General features: G+C 57.2%; 11 protein-coding genes across 11 annotated transcripts; 7 read left to right on the plus strand and 4 right to left on the minus strand.

Annotated features, from left to right (window-relative positions):
• Positions 1–50: 50 nt before the first annotated feature.
• On the plus strand, positions 51–1154 carry BCV69DRAFT_312646 (hypothetical protein; the record flags this gene model as incomplete). The annotated part of the gene is made up of 4 exons (XM_025494950.1): positions 51–373; positions 466–727; positions 825–893; positions 976–1154. Exons 1-4 carry the CDS (start codon positions 98–100, stop codon positions 1152–1154), a joined length of 786 nt encoding a protein of 261 aa, XP_025347855.1. The 5' UTR covers positions 51–97.
• A 300-nt stretch (positions 1155–1454) lies between these two features.
• BCV69DRAFT_312647 (hypothetical protein) lies at positions 1455–3594 on the plus strand (the record flags this gene model as incomplete). The annotated part of the gene is made up of 2 exons (XM_025494951.1): positions 1455–2629; positions 2712–3594. 2 exons carry the CDS (start codon positions 1455–1457, stop codon positions 3592–3594), a joined length of 2058 nt encoding a protein of 685 aa, XP_025347856.1.
• A 607-nt stretch (positions 3595–4201) lies between these two features.
• Positions 4202–5762, minus strand: BCV69DRAFT_287495 (UBX-domain-containing protein; the record flags this gene model as incomplete). Its single annotated transcript, XM_025493569.1, has 3 exons — positions 4202–5418; positions 5523–5629; positions 5701–5762. 3 exons carry the CDS (start codon positions 5760–5762, stop codon positions 4202–4204), a joined length of 1386 nt encoding a protein of 461 aa, XP_025347857.1.
• Positions 5763–6077: 315 nt separating this feature from the next.
• Positions 6078–7023, plus strand: BCV69DRAFT_299178 (hypothetical protein; the record flags this gene model as incomplete). Its single annotated transcript, XM_025494305.1, has 4 exons — positions 6078–6279; positions 6423–6542; positions 6698–6915; positions 6994–7023. The coding sequence occupies 4 exons, from the start codon at positions 6078–6080 to the stop codon at positions 7021–7023; spliced, it is 570 nt and encodes a 189-aa protein (XP_025347858.1).
• Positions 7024–7222: 199 nt separating this feature from the next.
• Positions 7223–9005, minus strand: BCV69DRAFT_282917 (acyl-CoA dehydrogenase NM domain-like protein). The gene is made up of 2 exons (XM_025492522.1): positions 7917–9005; positions 7223–7836 (listed from the first exon to the last, which is right to left on the minus strand). Exons 1-2 carry the CDS (start codon positions 8742–8744, stop codon positions 7324–7326), a joined length of 1341 nt encoding a protein of 446 aa, XP_025347859.1. The 5' UTR covers positions 8745–9005; the 3' UTR covers positions 7223–7323.
• A 680-nt stretch (positions 9006–9685) lies between these two features.
• On the plus strand, positions 9686–11142 carry BCV69DRAFT_236172 (GroES-like protein; the record flags this gene model as incomplete). Its single annotated transcript, XM_025489916.1, has 3 exons — positions 9686–10015; positions 10090–10285; positions 10394–11142. Coding segments are annotated over 3 exons (1275 nt in total), but the record flags the coding sequence as incomplete, so codon positions are not given.
• Positions 11143–11290: 148 nt separating this feature from the next.
• BCV69DRAFT_312652 (hypothetical protein) lies at positions 11291–11712 on the minus strand (the record flags this gene model as incomplete). Its single annotated transcript, XM_025494952.1, has 2 exons — positions 11291–11314; positions 11392–11712. 2 exons carry the CDS (start codon positions 11710–11712, stop codon positions 11291–11293), a joined length of 345 nt encoding a protein of 114 aa, XP_025347861.1.
• A 1060-nt stretch (positions 11713–12772) lies between these two features.
• On the plus strand, positions 12773–14560 carry BCV69DRAFT_293865 (hypothetical protein). The gene is made up of 4 exons (XM_025493847.1): positions 12773–12847; positions 12965–13225; positions 13317–13412; positions 13499–14560. Exons 1-4 carry the CDS (start codon positions 12821–12823, stop codon positions 14411–14413), a joined length of 1299 nt encoding a protein of 432 aa, XP_025347862.1. The 5' UTR covers positions 12773–12820; the 3' UTR covers positions 14414–14560.
• A 434-nt stretch (positions 14561–14994) lies between these two features.
• Positions 14995–15626, minus strand: BCV69DRAFT_287499 (ribosomal protein S9; the record flags this gene model as incomplete). The annotated part of the gene is made up of 2 exons (XM_025493570.1): positions 14995–15244; positions 15445–15626. 2 exons carry the CDS (start codon positions 15624–15626, stop codon positions 14995–14997), a joined length of 432 nt encoding a protein of 143 aa, XP_025347863.1.
• An 868-nt stretch (positions 15627–16494) lies between these two features.
• BCV69DRAFT_282922 (putative 40S ribosomal protein S3) lies at positions 16495–17825 on the plus strand. Its single transcript, XM_025492523.1, has one exon. The coding sequence runs from the start codon at positions 16826–16828 to the stop codon at positions 17639–17641; it is 816 nt and encodes a 271-aa protein (XP_025347864.1). The 5' UTR covers positions 16495–16825; the 3' UTR covers positions 17642–17825.
• A 433-nt stretch (positions 17826–18258) lies between these two features.
• BCV69DRAFT_282923 (hypothetical protein) lies at positions 18259–20291 on the plus strand. Its single transcript, XM_025492524.1, has 4 exons — positions 18259–18572; positions 18776–18991; positions 19251–19353; positions 19442–20291. Exons 1-4 carry the CDS (start codon positions 18533–18535, stop codon positions 20100–20102), a joined length of 1020 nt encoding a protein of 339 aa, XP_025347865.1. The 5' UTR covers positions 18259–18532; the 3' UTR covers positions 20103–20291.
• The last annotated feature ends 125 nt before the right edge of the window (positions 20292–20416 follow it).

The raw sequence follows: 20416 nt of genomic DNA on the forward strand, positions 1-20416 counted from the left end.
TGTCATTCATTTCAATAGTGGCAGAGATACGCTGTGTCCCGCTCTCACCCTTTCCTTTCCATCCACACATCCCATCCCCACCCTACTGGTAGTCACGATGACCTCTTCAGCTACCGCCTCTTCCATCAACTCTCGTCTTGGCCCTGGACAAATCTACTCACAGCCATCGCTCACTGGTGCCGGTCAAAAGGACAATACCATCTTGGTATCTGCTCTGGATGCCTTGAAGCTTCACAAGTCGCCAGTGAGGCTAGAAGACTTCGCACTGACTCATGGGCTGACGAGACTGGTCGAGGACGAGGTACTGAGGGAGAGATTCAAGGGACATCCGAGGGTGGAGTGGAATGCCAAGCTGGATCTGTGGATGTACAAGGTGAGTAGCGCGCACAAGGGAGGGCAGAAGCCCCTCTCACGAGTCTGACAGGCACCTGGCTGATACTGGACCTACTCACGCTTCTCTTCTAGCCTGAACACGATCTGCGCTCCCCTCGCGACCTGATCGCCCTTCTGGAGAAGCGGTACACCTCGGAGACTTCGCGCTGCGCAGGGATGAGGCTGGCTGAGCTTCGGGAGTCCTACCCACTCGCGAAGGAGGCCGTCGAAGACTTTGCAAAGACAGAACCAAAACAGGAGCGGGAAGTCTTGGTCCTCAGAGGTAAAGATCAGTCTGCAAAGATGGTCTTTTGGAACGAGTTCCGTGGAGAACAGGCAAAGGGCCCGGATGATGGTGAGTGAGGTGATGCTTGGGGTAGGGCGGGCAAGCGGAGGCCGACCATCTTTGCTGAGCCATTGCCTCTGAATACTCCTGCATCTTGCTTTTTTAGAGTTCCGAGAACTGTGGCACCAGCAGAAGGTCCCCGACGCAGTGGATCTCGCTCGCTCTCTGGAAGCAGGTAAGTCATAGACTGGTCCTCCCTGGATGTCGGTGCTGGCTGAGATACTGACATCTCGCCTCTCGTCGTGTCTCCCCTCCAGACGGTCTGACTTCGGCAAACCTCATTGCATCCACGGCCACTCACTCCGGCGCAGCCAATCGCGGTGGCAAGCGTGGCGGACGAGGAGGCAAGAAGGGGGACAGCAGGGGCAGGAAGGTCCGCATCCAGAACACACATCTGGAGGGCGTGGATCTGTCCAAGGACTACACTGCTCAATGAGAAAGAGCGAGGGCCTAAAACTTGTATATATGTATATTCACACTCGCCACCTTGTAATACCAACATCGTCACCTCGTCGTCTGTGACTTGTGCTTCTGCGGGTGTCTTGCCTTTGCTCGTTTGCGGCTAGACTACAACGCGTCGACCGCAAAGTGGCCCGTGCTCCTCTCAAGAATCTGGAAGCGTGGTGAGAAATGTTCGTTCGTACCCCTTTGACTTCGTGGCAGCAACGAGGATCACCTGGACCATCGACAGCAGCATACATCCACTGCTTCGATATCAGCCATCCCACCACTCACCATGTCGCCGTCTGTCGAGGTGTCTGCCGATATCAGACGCGCAGCTGCCGATGCAGACGCGAACAGCGATGGCGAAGACTGCGACACGATTCTCATTCCTCCCAAACAGGTCGAGCAGAGGTCCACAACTCAGTCTGACGCTACGTCTCTGAAGATTTACTCTCCTCCTACTCGAAGCCAAGAAGCGCTCAAGGCACTCTATGTCGAATGTCTCAAGCATTCCCTCCCCCTCCTCTCCGCCCAGATCCTCCGCCAGCTACGCCAAGACCTCATGGGTCTGGATCGCATCAAGTCCCTTGTACGACGATGTCTCACCCCAGAGGAGATCAAGTATGAACTTGCCGAAGAAGATGTCCTCACTTTTCTCATAAAGCAAGAGATCGTCAATGAGATCAAAGCGACCGCCCTTGGCTATGCTACCGCCCAAGTCGTCGTGCAGCTGCGAGCAGTGCACAAGGGTGACAAGGGAGCTGCTGTCCAAGAAGAGGAGACCGCGAAGGAAAGATACACATCGACACTTGAGATCCTCAAGTCTCGTCCTCTTGCTGCACCGTTCATACCAGGCAAGGAGCCATTTCGCTACACGCCTCTCCATGCCTTTGTGCAGGAGGAAAAGGAGAACGGTTGCCTAGTGGAGGACCTAGCTTGGGAAGACCATGGCGCCAAGTCTCATCACAAGTGGGACTACAGGTTCAAAAAGAGTCTGGACGTACTCAACAAGACATTCAACGCGGCTACCGACAAGGTAGACTTTCACAGCCTCACTGCAACGCCTCTGCTCCTCGTCCAGTCAGTCCCTCCCGCGACTCTGGCCCAAGTTGTCGAAGAGACACTGGCTGCTCACCCCACATTGGAGCTGAGCTCTGTCATCAGCCTGCCTCCTGTAGGCCAGGGAGACGTGCCTTCGAGTTCAAGTGACGACGAAGATCATCCACGAAAGGGCAAGATGGACCTGGACCGCCACGACGTCATCAAGGACGATCTCTTTGAATTGGCAGCTCTAGGTCATAAAGTCTCCAGCATGGTCTCGTCTCAACTTCAGCGCGTCGTCGAGCAGGCAGATGCGGCTGGAGATTGGCCAGTCCTCGAGGCGGCTGCGAATGGACTGCTCAACGCCGGATCTGTCAGTGCTGATTATGCTCTGAAGTGGGGCAAGGCCTTGAAAGAGCAGAAGAAGTGTGTAGGCCGTGAGACAGGCGCTGGACGTATTGCCGCTTTGGTAAAGCTGACACTGCCTTCATCCTCTGATCCCCTGCAGAAATGGTGAAGCCGAACGCGCTTACACCCTCGCGCTCACACTCTTGACCTCTGGCACCTCCGCAAGTGGCCTAGCGACCACTAAAAGGGGTGGAAGCGGTCTCGCTTCATCTCCCCACAAAGACAATTTGGCTGTCTCTCCCACTGGCGATCCTTCCGTCTCCCCGACGGCACAGTCTCTGCGAGAACTTCATGAGGCCACCCTCGCCAAAGCTCGTGCCCAAGGCGAAACCGACTCTTCCCAAGGCTCTCCACCCAAGGAAAAATACAAGTGGCACCCTTCGCACATGCACAAGAAGCCCAATGCCCCTCCGCAGACAGGAGCCAATACTGTCCCGCTTGGCGCCGCGCTCCCTTCTGAGGGTCGCCGCTTGAAGGGCGCCCAGCAAAAGGCAGCACGAGAGGCCCTCCTCGGGCGAGGGCAGGTGCGACGCTCACTTGCGCAGAGTATCCGCGTCCCTGCCCTGGATTCAAGCATGGGGGAGTTCCCTCCTCTGGGCTCTGAACAGACTGCCAGTGCCAGCACGGAGAAGCAGAACGAGGAGCGATCATTCGCCGAGGAGGCTAGGAGGGTCAAGGCGAACCTTATCAGACTCGCGAGGGCGGACTTGCAGGCCGTCGTCGACTATGTAGAGCGAGGCGCTGGCGCTGGTGTAGGTGTCGGCGGAGGCGGAGGCGGAAGCGGAGGCAATGGAACGGGGAAGAAGTACGTACCTGGATCTGCTGCTGCTGCACAGGCCGCTTCTTCTTCCTCTCCAGCTCGACCTGGAAGATTCGGAGAAGGCACTACTGCTCCTATTACTACTGATGCAGACGCAGACGCAGACGCAGATGCAGAGAAGCTCATGGCCATCGAGGAGCTGCTGGCGCTTGCTAGTCTTTGAGAAGTCCCCACTGCTTTACGCTCCCCTCCTGAGGAAATCAACCTCTCAATTGGGACAAGAGGGCGAACAGAGATGACGATACCACGAACAGCACGACCGCACAAGTAAGACCATTCAAGTCATTTGTCAGATACTTACCAAGAAAGAAAGGGCAGAGAGATACCCAGTCACCCAAGTCACCCGAATTGAATAGCAGATGTGTAGAACCCCACTCAGACGTGACCCTGTCACCAATACCCGCCAAAGCCACTTCCACGACTCGCTCTGCCCCGATTGCTCCTGTAAAATCTTTCTCCTTTTTTTTCTTCTTGCCAACAATAATGTCACCATCAATCAATGAGTCACAGACAGAATCGCCGCGGAGTCTACCAGGTTGGGCTCCTAATTCTAGGCTGATGAGACGAGATGAGATGAGATGACTATATTGCTCAGAGTGCCAAAGTGAGAGTTTGCGGAAATCCGAGAAGGCACAGAGAGTTGCAGTCGTACTCTAACCAAGAGACAAGGATCGTGACTTGCTCATCGTCACCTTCTCATCTAAGCTTTCTTACTTCTGCTACACCTCCTTGCCCTCTGTTCACTTCTCCTTCTCCTCCTCCCCCTTTCTCTAAGTCCACTTCTGGATCACAACCGAGCTAACCAGCCCCGCCTCCTTGAGCGTCTTCCCCTCCTCCGTAAGGGGCTTGGGCGGGAAGGACGCCTGCAGGACATAGGAGCGGGCCGCCATGCCGGGCTGCGAAGCATTGATGTACGACCTCAGATCTGCGACGGTGTGCGTGTGGTTGAATCGGCCCACCAGCCTGGAGCCGTCGGCGAGGCGGATTTGCACCTGTGTCGTGGGCTGAGAGTCGTCGATTTGGAAATTGGCGGGGGTGACTGCACCTGCGCCTGCGCCTGCGCCAGAAGGAGCAGCAGAAGAAGTCGAAGCGGTACCGCTCCCACTTGCAGATGATGAACCGGCCAATGCTGGTGCTGGGCTTCCCAACCGGTTGCCCTGACCGCCAAAAGGCTTGGGTGGCTCGCGCTCAATGGCCGCATCGGCTAGCTGTGCCGAGTACTTCTCTTGCATACGATGGGCGACTCGTATCTCCACTCGTTGACCAAACTTGAGATCGAAGAGAGCCAGGGGAGCGCGCTCTGACCTGATGGCATCCAGCAGGGGCTGCGTGGCTGGGTCATCGTAGCGGTGTAGAGGTCCGCGCTCGATGTTGAAGCCGTCTTGCCAGAAGGTGAGGTGACGAATCGCGATAGGCTCCTCCTCTTCGTCTTCGTCGTCGTCCTCGTCTGTAGGACCGAAACCTCCGGGTATTCCACCTGAGCGAGTGGAGCGAGAGGGTGTGCTGCCTGATGCTAGACTTGCTGGTGCTTCTTCGTCGGGGCCACCGATAGTTCTTCCTCGACCACCGAAGCTGGGAGGAGTAGCTGCACCCGCCTGAGCACTTCCTTCGTCTTCTTCCTGCCCACGGCGAGCGCCTTGAGCAGCCTGTCTCAGGATTTCCCGAACGGCGTCTGAATGTCCTCCCTCGTCTCGGCGGAAGTCTGGATTCTGTACGCTCAATCCAGATCGCTCTCCACCAGTGAAGAGATTTGCTGGACCTCTCTCATCGTCTCCCTCGTCTTCGGCTTCTTGGCGATTGAGATCACCAAGCGTGGCAATGCCGCCTCGACCACCCCCGGCGCTGAAGCCTCCTCCTCTAGAACGAGCGCTTGAGCCGGTAGCTGCTCTGGAGCCCCATCCCTCGGGCAACGGCTCGGCTGCACCACCTCCGAGCGTCCTGGGTCCAGCCGAAGGAGCGGAGGCTGCTGGAGCTGTTGACACGGGGCCTGCGCTGCTGGAAGTTGCTACCACGGTAGGGGGAGCCAAGATGTGACGCGCAAGGGTGAGCTTCCCTGCCTCAATGTTAGTATAGCGGCCGACAAGTACTCACCCTGAGCGCCTTCTTGAGCCTCTGCCGATGTACCCTCTGCTCCTCCACTGTCGTAAAATGCCTGTACAGCAGCACTGACGTCGCCTTTGGAAGAGTCCAGAAAGAACCTGGGTGTGGTAAGAAGTATGAGTAAGATGTCTGGCGCTTGCTACTCGAGTTGCTCGGAGTGCAGACTCACCTGGCCCTGTCATCCGAGGCTCCAGTGATGGAAGTGAACCTGGCAATGTCTTCGTCTGCCATGATGTGAAGTGATTGGTATTAATGGCGAGGTGGTAAGTGATGTCCAAGGGAATTGGGCCTTGACGCACGACCTTGGAGCTTCGTACTCGCCTGTCCGACATTGACGCTTCCTTGGTGGAGGGCCGGCCCCTCGGGAAGCGCGCGTCCGGAGCCGAGTCGAGTCGAGTCGAGTCTCACCCCCCGCTCGCCTGGTTGCCTGCCTCGCCCGAGACCTTCGTCCCGCTCAGGGTTGCTACTGATCATCGTCGTGCCTCACCATCTCCCTCTCCGTCTCGTGTCGCACTCTTCTTTCCCTCCGCCACACCTTGTATCACCATGGCTCCTCCTCCCAAGCACCCCACTGAACCAGAGCCCGTGCAATTCACCGAGAAGTCTCCCCTCGGCGATGGAATGACCGCTGCAGCAGGCTCGGCCGGTTTCGGTACCCTCGTATCGGCGATTCAGAACAGCACCAGCAACCACAAGGCCGGAGGATTGGGAGTGTTCACCAGGACAGGGAGCACAATTGCTTTGTTCAGTGGGTATTTGCAGGGGCTGTTGTAGCCTGCAAAGTCGTCGCAGATTGCGGACGGGACTCGCTGGTAACGGATATCGGTGCTGATTTCAAATCTACGCCCTCCTACGCCATATTCCCCTTTTCCTTGCCCCGCTCCTTCGCAGCGGCTGTTGGAGGTGTTTTCTCATTCACACAAGCCGCCGTGTCAAATGCTAGGCACACTGACGACCCTCTCAATGGAGCAGCAGGAGGATGTGCAGCAGGTTTCGTCGTAGGTGCACGAGGTGAGTTGCAATTGAGGAGTAAGGAAAGACTGCAGCTGCTGTCCCTCAGGCCAGCTTAGGGAGGCACATGAGGCTGGAGATCAGAGGACATCAGCCGCGATGAACATCTGCCGCGAAGGGCATTGCTGATCAGACTTGACCACTTCCCGCAACAGCCGGTTCTATCCCCATGATGTTCGGCTCCTGCCTGGCTCTCGGCGCACTCGTCGGCACATTTGAAGCAGCTGGTCACTCTCTCCGCGGCGCATACCCTCACGCATCTCCATTGACTGCCGGCTCGGCACATGTAGAGGGTCATTTGGAGGAGGGCGCAGGCACGGTTGAGCGAGGGTGGAGGGAAGAGAGAGAGAGGAGGCGGGAGAGGTTCTTCAAGGTGAGTAGGAGTTGTGCAGCGTAGACCCTGGTGAAGATATGACTGACACGTGCCGTACATGTTACAACGATTCTTCAGCCGAGGAAGGATACCGCTACTGAGGAGTAGCTTGTCACGAGTGCCCAACAGCGCCTACCAAATACATAGCTTCTCATCCGATACTGTAGCGACAGCGTGACGGAGAGTGTCACACCGGTCATTGCATGGGGGAAATGAGACAACTCCTGCCCCTTGACAAGTCATCACAGAGACGCGAACATGGCAGAGCTGTGCAGCAGGCGACGATCAAGCGACGAAAGTGCTGCCTCCGCGAAAAAACTTCAAAAGGTGGACACTAAATCACTGACCATTCGGACCACAGGTGTCTACACTCTCTCCATCTCTTGCTCTCCTCCACAGATTGTCATGTCAAGAGTACCAAGTCGGCGTAGGCCAAGCCTCCTCGCTAGGGGCATGCAGCGCCCATCTGCCCACCTCGGCCTTTCTATGAGCAAGCGGATCGTGCAGCAAATGGGTCCTAAGATCTCTGAAGGCAAGGTCGAACCCGTACTTGCCACTGACACTGCGAGCTCCCTGGTACTCGTACACCTTGGTCACCACCTCTAGTCCGAAATCGCCCGCATTGCTCTTAGCAGCTGCGACGCGCACAGCGAGATGAGCACGCTGCTCTGCCGTGATCGCCTCACGTGGCGAAGCGTGAAGTAGAGCTGAGGCTCGATCGACAACGGCGTCGATTTGGGCTTCAGAAGCCCAGAGACGAGCTTGCAGCGTGCCGTAGCCTTCCTGAATGTAGAATTCGTCGGTGCCGCGGGCTACGGGCGTGGGTTGGTAGGGCCAGCCGCGCGTGTTGGATTTGGTGTAGGCTAGACCACGGGCAAGGGCGCCTTGGGCTATACCGAGGTAGAAGGAAGTGAAGACGAGCTAGGGAGGCAGGGAAAGCAATTGGGTCAGTATTACGCTCAAGGATCGAGAATGTCGAGGAGAAGCAGGGGAGGACTCACTTGAATCGCAGGCAAGATCAAGGTATTGAAAGGTCCAAGAGCTCGAAATTGCCCATCGACGTAGCCCAGAGCGTCGGCAACGTCGACTTCAACGTCAGTGATGGTAATACCTCCAGACTGTGTTGCCCTCATGCCCAAGGTATCGACCCACTCGTCGCCATACACAATGCCCTTATCGCTCGAGAGGACTGGGGCGAAGATGTGTGTCCCATCGGGCAGAGCTCCCTCCAATATGGTCACATCCGATATTTTACTTCCAGTCGAAAAAGTCTTCTTGCCATTGAAGACGAGCTTGCTAGGATCCCCCTGCTTGGGCACTGCCTGCAGATCGGCATCTCGAGGATTGACCGCTCCGCCAAGAAAGTACTTGTTCTGTGTGAGCCAAGCTCGAATTCGTGCGTCTTGCTCGGGAAGACCGACGAATACGGAGGTCCAGAACCAGATGTAGTGGTACCCGAGAAGTTGACCTAGCGAGCCTTCTCCCTGAGCAATGATCCGCACTACGCGGTAGGCTACAGACCAGGTCTGCCCTGCCCCGCCTGCCTCTTTAGGGCCAAGGAGAGTGACCAGCCCTGCATCCTTCAGGAGCTGCACTTGACGGTGAGGAACAACATTACCCCGATCTCGAATGTGGGCGTCCTGGGCGAGTAGGTCACTGACTTCTTTTGCGCGAGTGTAAAATTCTTCGGGAGTGGAAGGATCGGAACTGTAGGTGGGGTAGGCTACCAGCTGTGGGTCTGCCTGGATGCGAGAGGCATTGCCCGCTTTGGTCGATGAAGGGCCATGGAAAGGTGCAGGAACATGCTCAGAGCTAGCGACTGGTGCCATGATGGAACTCAAAGTGGTAAAAGTACTACCTTGGCAGAAGAAGTTGATGTCTGCAGAACGAGTATAGCGAGTGATTTTGTACCTCTGCCAAGACGGGGGTCACGAGGTCTCGTACCGTCACTCTCTCTGCCTCCATGGCGCCATTGAGTCTGCCCATGATCTTGCCTTTGTTCCTCTGCCGCCTTGCACGGTCCTGCGTCTGGTCCTGTGAGCTTTCAGCTTCCTGTACATTAGGGCCTTTCACTAAGTCGTCAATGTCTGTGCACGCCAAAAGCGTCTTTAGCGGTGCGCCTTGCGTGATCGGTGATTAAGCGGGCACCGACCACCCTGACTGACTGACTGACTGACTCGGCCCCGCCACTCTACCAGAGACCGGCAACGTGCGTGCGGGGCAGTGACTCCGCTCGTGCTTGACTCGGTAGATAGATAAGTCGATGTCGTGCTGAGGGGGAACCATGACAACACCACTACTCGACTCGCCCGGCCGAAGTGTTCCGCTGAACAGGGAGAAGATGAAGAAGAAAAAGCTTTCAAGGGAGCGCACGGACGCAGAGACGACGAGGAGGAGGTGATGAGCGACCGGAAGTGAAGGATGTCGTATCTCGATCAACGGGCCACTGACAGGGGGTGATTCGAGCGAGATGTGAAGCCTCTGACTCTTCCTTGACAAAGTACATCTCATTCGAAGCATGGCAGCTACAAAGTCGTACCCTTTGACAGGCAGTCTCTCTATGCCATCCTCATCCATCCCGCAATGGCCTGCTTGGCTACTGCCCTCGGCCGAAGATGTCTCCTGGGGTTGGGAGCACGACCCACAGCCCTCTTCCAAGCAGGTATCACCCAGCCTCAAAGAAGGAGACGGTCAAACTTCACCACATCCTCAGACAGATGAGTCGAGGAGCACAGGCTCCACCACGCCCGAGCTGGGCGCTTCCTCATCATCATCCCGGTCCTCCTTGTCGTCCCTGGCAGACGAACGAGAGTGGAACCGCTCCACGCCAGCAGCCAGTCAGTCAGCCCTGCTCATCCGCTCTCACTCGCAAGGTTGGGCACGCTGCTTTGAGCTGCACCCCGACTGGCCCTCTCCGAGGCTCTCAGCACCAGATGAGGTCTTGGTGAGAAATCTTACCATGGGTCTCAACCCGGTAGACTGGAAGAGCCTGGCTTACAGATTCGGCATTGAGCGCTTCCCCTGGGTCTTGGGAAGGGATGTGTGTGGTGTGGTAGAGAGTGTGGGAGAGGCTGTGGAGAATGTGAAAGTCGGCGATAGAGTGCGTAGAGGTGGAATGTGCAGGAGCTGTACCTCCTCAACGCTGACACTCTAGCTGACGCCTCCTCCCTCCAGGTCTGGACCTGCTCCGACTCTCGCGATATCCGTGCTGGAGCATACCAAGCCAAATCAGTACACAAGGCCTTCACACTTGGCAAAATTCCCGATCGAATCTCGGATGACGATGCAGCTACCATTGGCACTGGGCTGGTCACCGCGGCTGTTGCACTTTACTGGTTCTTTGGCATTGAACGGGCACGGGAAACAGGTGGTGGACGTCTGAGAAAGGTAGAAGAGGCCGACAAGCCGGTAAGGCGGGATCAAGATGGCGATACTGTGCTACCGAGCCCTTCTGCTCTGCGTATGAGCAGGAGTGCAGCGCATGTCTCTCCTACGCTTGCGCCCAGTCGTCATACCCGCTGGCTGCTCATCTTCGGTGGTGGCGCAGTCACCGGGCTGTACGCTCTACAGCTAGCCCACCTCTCTGCAAGCAACGTCAAAGTCCTCTGCGTCGCCTCTCCCTCTAATTTTGCCTACCTACAGTCTTTGGGTGCGGATGCTTGCATCGACAGGTTCCTCTCCTCTGAGGCCATCCTACATAGTGTGAGGGACATTACAGGTCAAGAAGGAGTGGTGGATTGGGCATTGGACTGTGTGGGGAGCTCAACGGCTGCGCTTTGTCAGGAGATACTCAGCACCTCTCGCCGAGCACTAGGAGAGGGAGAAGGTCAAGAAGAAGCAGGCCAGCTCATCTGTCTCGCCGGGAACCCAAAGCGACCTCGCGAAGAGGAAGAGGTCGAGAAGTCGAGGGCTGCTGAACCTGCTGCACCACGAGCCATTACCATTCACCGCATCTCCTTCTCCACGACATACTACTCCTCGCAACCCTTTACCTCCCAGCTCCTGCAAGACGTGCACGACCTCCTCGCCTGTGGCTCTCTGAGAACAGTCCAGCCTTTGATCATTCAGGATGGACTTGCAGGAGTGAGAAAGGGATTGGAGATGCTGCGTGATGGAGAGTGTCCGAGGACGAGGAAGCTGGTGGTGAGGATGGAGGAGACGCCAAAGGATCTAGAGGTGACGGTTTTGGGGCAGAAGGAGGAGTTGGGATGGAATGGTTGTGTGTAATCGAGAGGTCATCGAATGCAGGGGTACGTTGCCAGCATCGTCGTCGTTAATCGTATCATTTCGTTCGTTGAGCTATGTACAGGGGGCTGACGTCGAGATTGTCAAGGGTATATACGGCGGGGAATGGAGTGAAAGCAGCCTAGCTGACTCATGTGACTAAGAGGTCCCCAAGCTGTGGTAAAGACGGATGGATGGTACCTGACGTGAGCTGAGCGACCTTGCCTCCATCTGCAGCAGCCCTATACTCACCTCGTGCTGCCATGCAAGCCCATGCCTCGTCGCACTCCTCTCCCCAATCGATCTGCCCTTGCTACCCCTCCTCCTGACCATCAGGAGAATCCCCGCCCCCACCCCGCCCGTCAAGCTCAGCATTGTCTCTACCCAATCCGAATCCACCAGATCCCCAGTCGAGCTTGTCCCTGTAGCAGCGAAGCCGAAGTCGAAGTCGAAATTGCCATGTGGGGGGACAGAGAGGATGCCATCTGCCCTGACGTATCTGGATAGGACGACGAGTATTCCGATGAGGAAGACGAGGGCGTGGAAGAGGGGGTGGTTCACGGGACAGGCCATGCTGGGTGGCGATGACGATGGGCTCGATTGGGTGAAGTGAGGGAGTCTCCAATTCCGGAGCTGGGTGATTGCTGATCGATGTCGGTGTAGGCTAGCTGGCTAGCTGGCTAGCTGAGCTATCTGATGCCGATGGGTAGGTCCTTCTACGCAAGAGCCGTGCTTGTAGTCAGCCGTTGCGGACGGTGATGCGAGGAGATGAGGTGTGCTGCGATGTGCACGATGAGGACCGGATTGCGGCAAGTAATTGGTGTGCTCTAGCTGAGGGTAGGCAGTTCTAGACCATCGAGGGGCGTCAGGTGGCGGACGTCCTTCGCGGATGGCTGGCTGGCTGGTGAGCAATGGCAATTCGGTCACTGGTTCGCTTAGACTACAAGAAACGCCCTGCACGGCCGTCCCAATTGCCGTGCCCGTGCCCCCCACGAGGCGGGGGTTGAACTCGAGACGAGTGCAACGGATCGGAATGAAATCCATGTACTTCCGGTCGTTGCCCTGAGGCAATGGGCGCGGGTGACCCCCCATGAGTAGTAGCAACCACATGAGGATATACTGTTTAGATGCCCATCGGCGAATCCTCCGTAGAAGGGCGGCCAACACTGCTCAGGTGCCGTTGCCGTTGCCGTCTGGCTCTGACGCTTCTTCGAGGGAGATTCGTTTGCTGCTGCGCCGCAATCACCAGCTTGTGTGATCTGCATTGCCGTTGCGTTCGGGCAGAGTCGGGTGTTGTTTGTGTGTGATCGTTGAGCGTGTGAATCAATATCTATTCTTCGTACTCGGCGCACAAATCCCGTCGCATTGTGGCAGCAACGGCGGATGTAGCGAGGATGAGATGTTGAGGGCGAAGGCGGCAGACGAGAGGAGAATGAGCTTTGGCAAAACAAGAGCCACGCAGGATCGACTTCGGAGCTAGAGAACTGTGAAGAAGGACAAGAGTACACTTCTCCCTGACAAAGTGAGAAGCAATTCGGGAGCTAGAAATGGGGAGAGAGCATGGCGGCACGATGACACTTATAGACATCACAGACTCGACCACGCTAGAGGTTCAGTACCCATCGACTGCCCAGGTTCTCACATTCATCGTGCAAGTGTCGCCAACCCCACAACATCTACCATGCCATCCACGCTCGAAGAAGCAGACGTGAGTTCTCCGTCGCCATTCTACTACAATGTCCCCTCGCCCACCCCTCCACCTACGACTGTCACTCTCGCGCTTACACACTCGACGCATTGCGGCATCTGTACCTTGCTCTCGCAGCAGATGAGCAAGGATTTTGACACTCTCGATAGCCTAACCGAGGAAGAAGACGAAGATGACGACGACGACATGAGATACAGAGTCATGCCTGACTTGGTCGGCAGCATCAGCACACCTTCCTCTTCTACCTCCTCCTCTCAGCCTCGCACCTCGATGAAAGACGGAGGAAGGGCGAAGCCAAAGCTGCGAAGAAAGTTTGAGGAGACGGGTCCACCTACACCTTCAAAGAAGATCAAAGGTCGACAGCCTGCCTCAGCAGCTGTAAGTACATCACTCAGACCTCGACGGTTTCTGCAGAGATGAGAACTGACCTTCATCCCTCCTTCACCCGCCCTGCTCTACTATCGACAAGGATTTTGGAGACGAGCAGTGGCGAGACCTCCATGCAGCCGTCCAGCAGATCGCTCTTGAGAACATGGCACGACTTTACGAGCTAGCTCCATCCCTGGTATGTCGTCTCACACTCAATCCGGATACCTCTTCGCCCCTCCTTCCTCATCCATAGGAGCTCCTCTACCTTCTCGCCTCTCACAGGACCCCTGGCGACCCAAGGGACGTCTCAACGAAAAGGTTCGCCAATTCTTCCGTCATGCCAGAGGTGCCTCTCCAGGCAGCATGAGCTTCACGAGCGTCGAGCTCTCACCCACTTCGTCACAGAGTACCTCTCAAGGATCAACACAGCCAACATCATCTCAGGATAGCGCAATTACTACTGGCAGCACAATGGTCAGCACTAGTACTGGAGGCAGAGATTCAGAGATGACGACGGCCACCGATACGGATGAGGATACGCCTACCTCTTCACCCAAGACGCCCACCTCTGCCGCCTCTTCGCAGACGTTTCACTATCCAGTCAAGCAGCCTCACCATTTCGCTCCTCATCAGCGGCAGCAGCAGCGACAGCAGCAGCAGCAACAGGCACGCTTCTCACAGGTCGGGACCAGTCTCCACTTGCCTCACCCAAGCTTCCAGCCACTTTCTCAATTCGGATCCACCTCTAGCTTGTCGACCTCTTCCATCCTCACGGCAATGAGACCCTGCACGGAGCCTGGAGCTAGAAAGCGTCGTCTGAGCGAGTTACCCACGCCTGCTACTCGTGCTGCTCCAACTCCAGCTTATGGACCAGGATCAGGCCTTGGACTTGGACTTGGACTGGGACTGGGACTGGGTCTCTACACCAATGGAAACGGTGGTGGAAATGGGACTGCGAGTAGTGGAGGACGAATGTACGATGGTGGAATGGGCGCGTGGCGACATGTTGGTCTGGGAGCTGGTGGAGCTAGGGCTTCCGTAGCTGCTGGAGTGTCTGCTAGGGCTTCAGGAGGTGGTGGCACTTCAGAGTCAGGAGGAGGTGGAGCAGCGACCGTGACGGCAGTGGGAGGAAGAGAGAGGAAGGGTCATCGTGAGCATTCAAGGACCCAGGGATCTGGAAGGGGATACGGAGCGTGAGGGAAGTAGCTAGAGGAGATGGGGAGAGAGTAAGCGTCACCATTGGTATACCCCGAAAGGTCAAGAAAGACTCCTTCTCACCTCTCTTCCTCCATCATTACACACTCTCTTCTTGCTTGAAAAAGTCAGTCAGCCAGCCACCTGAAGTAGTCTCAGCACCACATGCCACCTCAGGGCCATGCCATTTCATGCCAATTTCATCATCACCATCAAATCGCCTGATTCTGCTCCTCCTCCCCCCCCCTCCACTCCACTCTTGCACGTTCACACCTTGAATCTTTTGGGCTTTACTGTTATGTGATTCTCAGCCAATTGACGCATGAGGTCCTCTCAAGTCGCCAAGGGACCCTTGGGTAGAGGTAGAGAAAAGAAGTAGAACAAAGAATGAGGTTGTACACGTGTGCGAGGATAAAGGCAAGGGAAAAGGGGCAGGGAGAAGCCAAACCCAGATTCCAGAACCCCCACCTCTGGGAGAGGAACGCAGCGCCAACAAGGGACGCACGAGACGAGACAGAGGAGGGAACCAAGACTGACCACGGACCGAATGTAGGAATGCGGTTTTGGAGTGGACGGAGAATCCTCTATCTGTACGACTTCTGCCTGCGTGCACGAGCTCCCTTTCCACCGAACTTCTTTGGCTCCATTCGTCGGGGGTCGGCAATCAGCAGTGTTCGGTCGTAGCTGATGAAGGACTGGCGCAGCTCCAGAGCAGAGGCAGCGTCGTAGTACTTGGCGTAGTAGGCGACGAGGGCCTTGGCAATGGCTTGACGGATGGCGTAGACCTGGGAAGTGTGACCACCACCGTTGACTCGGACTCGGATGTCGACAGTGCTGAGGTGAGAGGTGCATGGGAAAGAGGCAGATGGATGAGCAAGGGTTCGCCTGACAGTACCTTGCTTGCCTAGTCGTCCTGCAAATAGCGTCCGTTCCTCTGTGACTGCACTTTCTCCGTTTCCGCGTATATGCCTATTCCACTGCCTCGTCCCTCCAATGCCATCACGTGGACTCATTCGCTGCGCTCTGATACTCACGAGAACTTGTCCTCGCCGACGACGAGGATGGGCTCGTAGACCTTCCAGCGCAGAATCTGGGGCTCGACCAGAGAGATGGGCTGGCCGTTGACACGGAGCAGACCCTTGCCCTCCTTTGCGTAGGCTACGGCGGTGGCCGTCTTCTTCTTACCGAAGGTGGATACGGATTGAGGAGCCGACATGCTGGTGAGTAGGGAAGAGGGCAGGTGAGGAAGGTCAGCAAGACTATCCATTGTTGCTGCGTGAGGGCGTTAGGGCAAGAGCGGCACATCCCTAGGCCCAGATTCCTAAGTGTGAGCCCACAGCCATTCCACTAGCTAGGTTTCAGCTGCTGCGACCTCTCATTGCATCCCTCTGCAGAAGTCTCGCCTAGGTGATTGGGCTAACCCAGCGGCTGTAGAAGATCCTCCTGCAAAGGGGCATCCTTCAGGACCTTCGCGCCCCGCCGTGCAATCCTTCCTGTCTCTGTTCCACCGTCCCCGTTTTCTCATCATGCGAACGGTCTCTGCTGATCTCCTCTGTACTGCTCGCCGTCTTTTGACGAGGGGCGATGTACGTGGTGTCGCGGGACGAGCTTCTTCCTGGGCGGAAGGATGTGCTGCCTCTCGCGCCAAAGACCCAGCAGATGTTGGAGGAGGGCTGTCCTTTGCGTAGGCCGTTCGGGAGGGACGAGTGTGATTGATGTGGATGCTTACCTTGCTATGAGTCGGGTGTGAGGAGGATGACGAGGATGAGATGGTGTACTGGTGAGAAGACTTGGTCAAATTCCAGAAGACGAGGCAGAGGTGGGGCTGCGCCTGGCTGGGACTTGGCCTGGCTGGCTGCCTGCCTGTGGCCCCGAGGCTGCTGCTGCCCGTCGCCCGCCTGCCTCCCTGGACCGCGCGCGTGCCGCTGCCTTCGATTTTGTCCATTTCCATCTCCGCTCCCAGACCAGACGGGGCAGAGGAAGACGCAGAGACGCAGCCATGGGCCACGGCCAGGGGCACGCACACCCGCACTCAGGTCAGGCAGCCACTCAGAACGTCTTCCACTCATCCTTCTACACATTCCCTTTCTCACACCTCACCACCCTCAACCTCGACACATCACACATCATGTCTTCTCAGATCTCCAAGAAGAGGAAGGTAAGCATCCAGCCGTAGCTATGGGTGCAGACACTTTGGCATACGCAGCGCAGGGGTCGGAATCTCCAGAGGAATCAGTGCGGGATGAGGATCGAGGATGGTTAGGCAAAGGGGTCAGATGGACCGTCACGACACTGCTCGTTGGATCTGGGCATGAGAGAATCAACTTGGAAAGACAGCCAACTCAATTCGGGGAGGTCATTGTATAGCCGATAGACGATGGTCAGCAGGGTCTTTATAGGTGCCACTGCACCCCCATGAAGATCCACATACGAGGAAACAGCAATCTGACAAACACACGCCTTTGCTACCCACTCCCACAGTTCGTAGCTGACGGAGTCTTCGCTGCCGAGCTCAACGAGTTCTTCACCCGAGAGCTCTCCGAGGAGGGATACTCTGGCTGTGAGGTCCGTGTCACCCACGCCCGAACTGAGATCATCATCCGAGCCACCCACACCCAGGATGTTCTCGGTGACAAGGGTCGCCGAATCCGTGAGCTGACTGCTCTGGTTCAGAAGCGTTTCCGTTTCCCCGAGGGATCCCTCGAGCTCTACGCCGAGAAGGTCCAGAACCGTGGTCTGCACGCCGTTGCCCAGTGCGAGTCTCTCCGCTACAAGCTCCTCGGTGGTCTGGCCGTCCGACGTGCCGCCTACGGTGTTCTGCGATTTGTCATGGAGGCTGGTGCCAAGGGTTGCGAGGTCATCATCTCGGGTAAGCTGCGTGCTGCCCGTGCCAAGACCATGAAGTTCACCGACGGTTTCATGATTCACTCTGGTCAACCGGTGCGAGACTTCGTCGACGAGGCCGTGCGCCACGTCATGATGAAGCAGGGTGTTCTGGGTATCAAGGTCAAGATCATGTCCGGCTGGGACCCCACTGGACAGGCCGGCAAGCCCTTCCCTCTGCCCGACAACGTCACCATCCTCGAGCCCAAGGAGGAGGCCCCCATCACCGCCCCCGTCTCCGAGTCTCGCCAGGCCCCTGCTGCTGAGGTTGCCCCTACTCAGGGCTACACTGGCCAGGCTGATGCTTCGGCTCAGGAGGGTGAGGCTGCCCCCGCTGCCGCTTACTAGATTAAGCTGCCTCTTGGGGGATTGACTCGACAGTACTAGGCCATCACTCTACGTCTCGGCATTCCTCCCCACTATCTCCAATGGTCCAAAGTACTCGTCTGCGTCTCCTCTGCTCCCCTTGTGTTCGCTTCATTGTACTCTTGTCTCTCACATCCTACAAAAATGGCAATTGCTTCATTGCGTCTGACTGCATGTGAATTTGGCGGCTCGGTGTCTCTGCTGTGCTATGCTGCGCCTGAATGGAGGGTGGTGCCGCGGACCCATTGGTGCGGAATCGCATTGTCTTCAAGGGAAGGGGAAGATGCTGTTCTCGTCATCACTGCGTCGTATGTACCAATGCGATTTCATGATTCTGACGATGCAATCGCTTACTTGGGCACGATGGAGTGAGCTGTACCGCAGTGTGAATGCGGAACGGAAGGAGTGGGTTTCGGCCGACCGGGCAGCCCGGGCTCCGCCTAGTGGTGCAGAGGGTCCGCCCCCCGCGTGTGGTCGCTTGGCTGCACGCGCAACAGCTGGCCCTCAGTCCTTCTCGCTCTTGGGCCTGGCTGCCGCTCCTCGCCGTCCTCCCCGCCTGCCCTTTCACCGCACCACCATCTCACACTCTCCCAGACTACCTACTCCCCTCCCATCCCCCCCCCTTTTACCCCCTCATCTACATCCAAGAGGGATCCATTTGCCAAGAGCCACCTTCGGTCTCTACATCTCCCCAACTCCCCCGCTCGTTCATTGCGACTGAACCCATACTTTCAAAGGCCAGCATCAAAGGGAATCGCTGCGCCTAAATCTACCTACGAAAAAAAAGAAAGAAGGCATCTTTAAAAAAGGACTTCCTCCTTTCTTCTCTTTCTCTCTTCTCTCTTCTATCCTCCTCTCGAGTGATCCATTACAATGGCATACAACTCGAAGAACCCTTTCGCCCTCCTTGGTGGTGAGTGTCACAAGACTTTGGGTGCAGCCAGACAGCCGGAGCGCTACTGTCCCCGGGCGCAGGTGATGAGAAGCCGGCAGATCGAGGTACCAAGGGTCGACTCTCTGCAGCGGCCTGCCTCAGCTCCTTCGCACGGTTAGATGCCAGAACAAGCTCATGCTGAACATCCGTCACTTCCTCCACTTGCTCTTCCCATCTCATAGACGAGGACGGACCAGCCCCCGCTGCTGCCAAGCCCACCTCTGCCGCTGCCGCCCCCGCTGCTGCTGCTGCACCGGCTAGGAACGTCCCCGGATCTGGACGAGGAGCACCCCGTGGTGGTGCCGCCGCCGCTGGTGGCCGTGGTGGAGCTCGAAGGAACGTCGAGGGTGGAGCTGCTGCCGGTGGTGAGGAGGGACAACAGAACCGCGATGTAAGGGGTGAGTAGCTTGGCCATGGAATTGAAGTCGTCAATACCAAGAGTAGAATCGTGGCCCACTCTATGGGATGCGGGGATTGTCGTTAGCGGTCAGCGTTGCGCATTAGCAGGCTTGGCCTGATCCACGTTACGGGCAGGATGCATGGCAACCCCTCATGGTGGGCTGCCTGACTGCGCCCACGAAGAGGCAGACCTTCGGCATCTCGAGATCCATACGTATTGACTCAATCCCTCACGTCCTACCCTACAATCTCCCACAGAACGCAAGCCCCGAGCTGAGGGCGAGCGAGGCCGAGGACGTGGCCGTGGAGGCCGCGGTGGTCGTGGTCGCCAATTTGACCGACACTCCGCTACTGGCCGAGTGTGAGTAGACACATTTGACACAGGAAACAGCGGATGCATGAGGTGCAGCTGCTCATATTCTGCCCTTCACTCTTTACTTTCCTCACAGTGACTCCGAGAAGGCAGTCGAGGCTGGCTGGGGTGGAGCTGACGGCCAGCGTGAGCTCAAGGCCGAGGAGGACGCCGTCACCGATGCCAAGGCCGAGAAGACTGAGGCCAACGGTACCAGCACCCCTGCTGAGGCTACCGAGACCGCCGCTGAGGGTGCTGCTGCCCCCGCTGCCATCCCCGAAGAGGAGGAGGACAACACCAAGACCTACGAGGAGTACCTCGCCGAGTACACTGCTCAGAAGGCCAAGCTCTCTGCCGTCGGCAAGGGCGCCGGTCCCCGTACCGTGTCAGACTCAAAGGAGTGGGAAGGCTTCGGCAAGCCCGTCGTCAAGTCCGCTGGCGGTCAAGACGACTTCTACATCGTCGCCGGCGGCAACAAGTCTGCTGCTCAGCAGCAGCGTGCTCAACGTGAGCGCAAGGAGAAGCAAGTGCTGGAGATTGAGCAGACCTTCAACACCCCACCTGTCCAGCGATCTGGTGGACGAGGAGGACGAGGTGGTGCCCGTGGTGACTTTGGTGGCAGGGGACGGGGAGAGGGCCGTGGCCGTGGTGGACGTGGAGGTGCTAGGGGCCGTGGCGGTGCTGCTGGTGCTTCCCGCGGCGGTGCTGGTGCCAACGTCAACCTGGACGACCAAAGCGCCTTCCCAAGCCTGTCGTAAAGACACTCGCTCCACTCACTCACTTTAGCTCGGCTTCTCAAAAACGTTTCCCATCCCGCACATCCACATCGCTTCCCAGTTTTTCCCAGCTTCCCAAGGTTCAGAGAGAGAGAAGAGAGAGAGAGAGAAGGGAGGAAGTTGAGTCAGGAAGGCCGCTGTGCGAATAGTTGGGGGGTGGGGGTTGGGGGGAGCTCAAGAAGGGAGAGACAGACATTCTTTTCTTATCCAGTAACTTTTTTTCCCCGAAAAGAGAGAGAGGGGGGGAGGGGGAGGGGGAGGGGGAAAGTCATCTACCTACCTGCCTGCCTACCTGC

The sequence above is a fragment of the Pseudomicrostroma glucosiphilum genome, assembly GCF_003144135.1.
Source record: "Pseudomicrostroma glucosiphilum strain MCA 4718 unplaced genomic scaffold BCV69scaffold_7, whole genome shotgun sequence".
NCBI classification, from domain to species: domain Eukaryota; kingdom Fungi; phylum Basidiomycota; class Exobasidiomycetes; order Microstromatales; family Microstromataceae; genus Microstroma; species Microstroma glucosiphilum.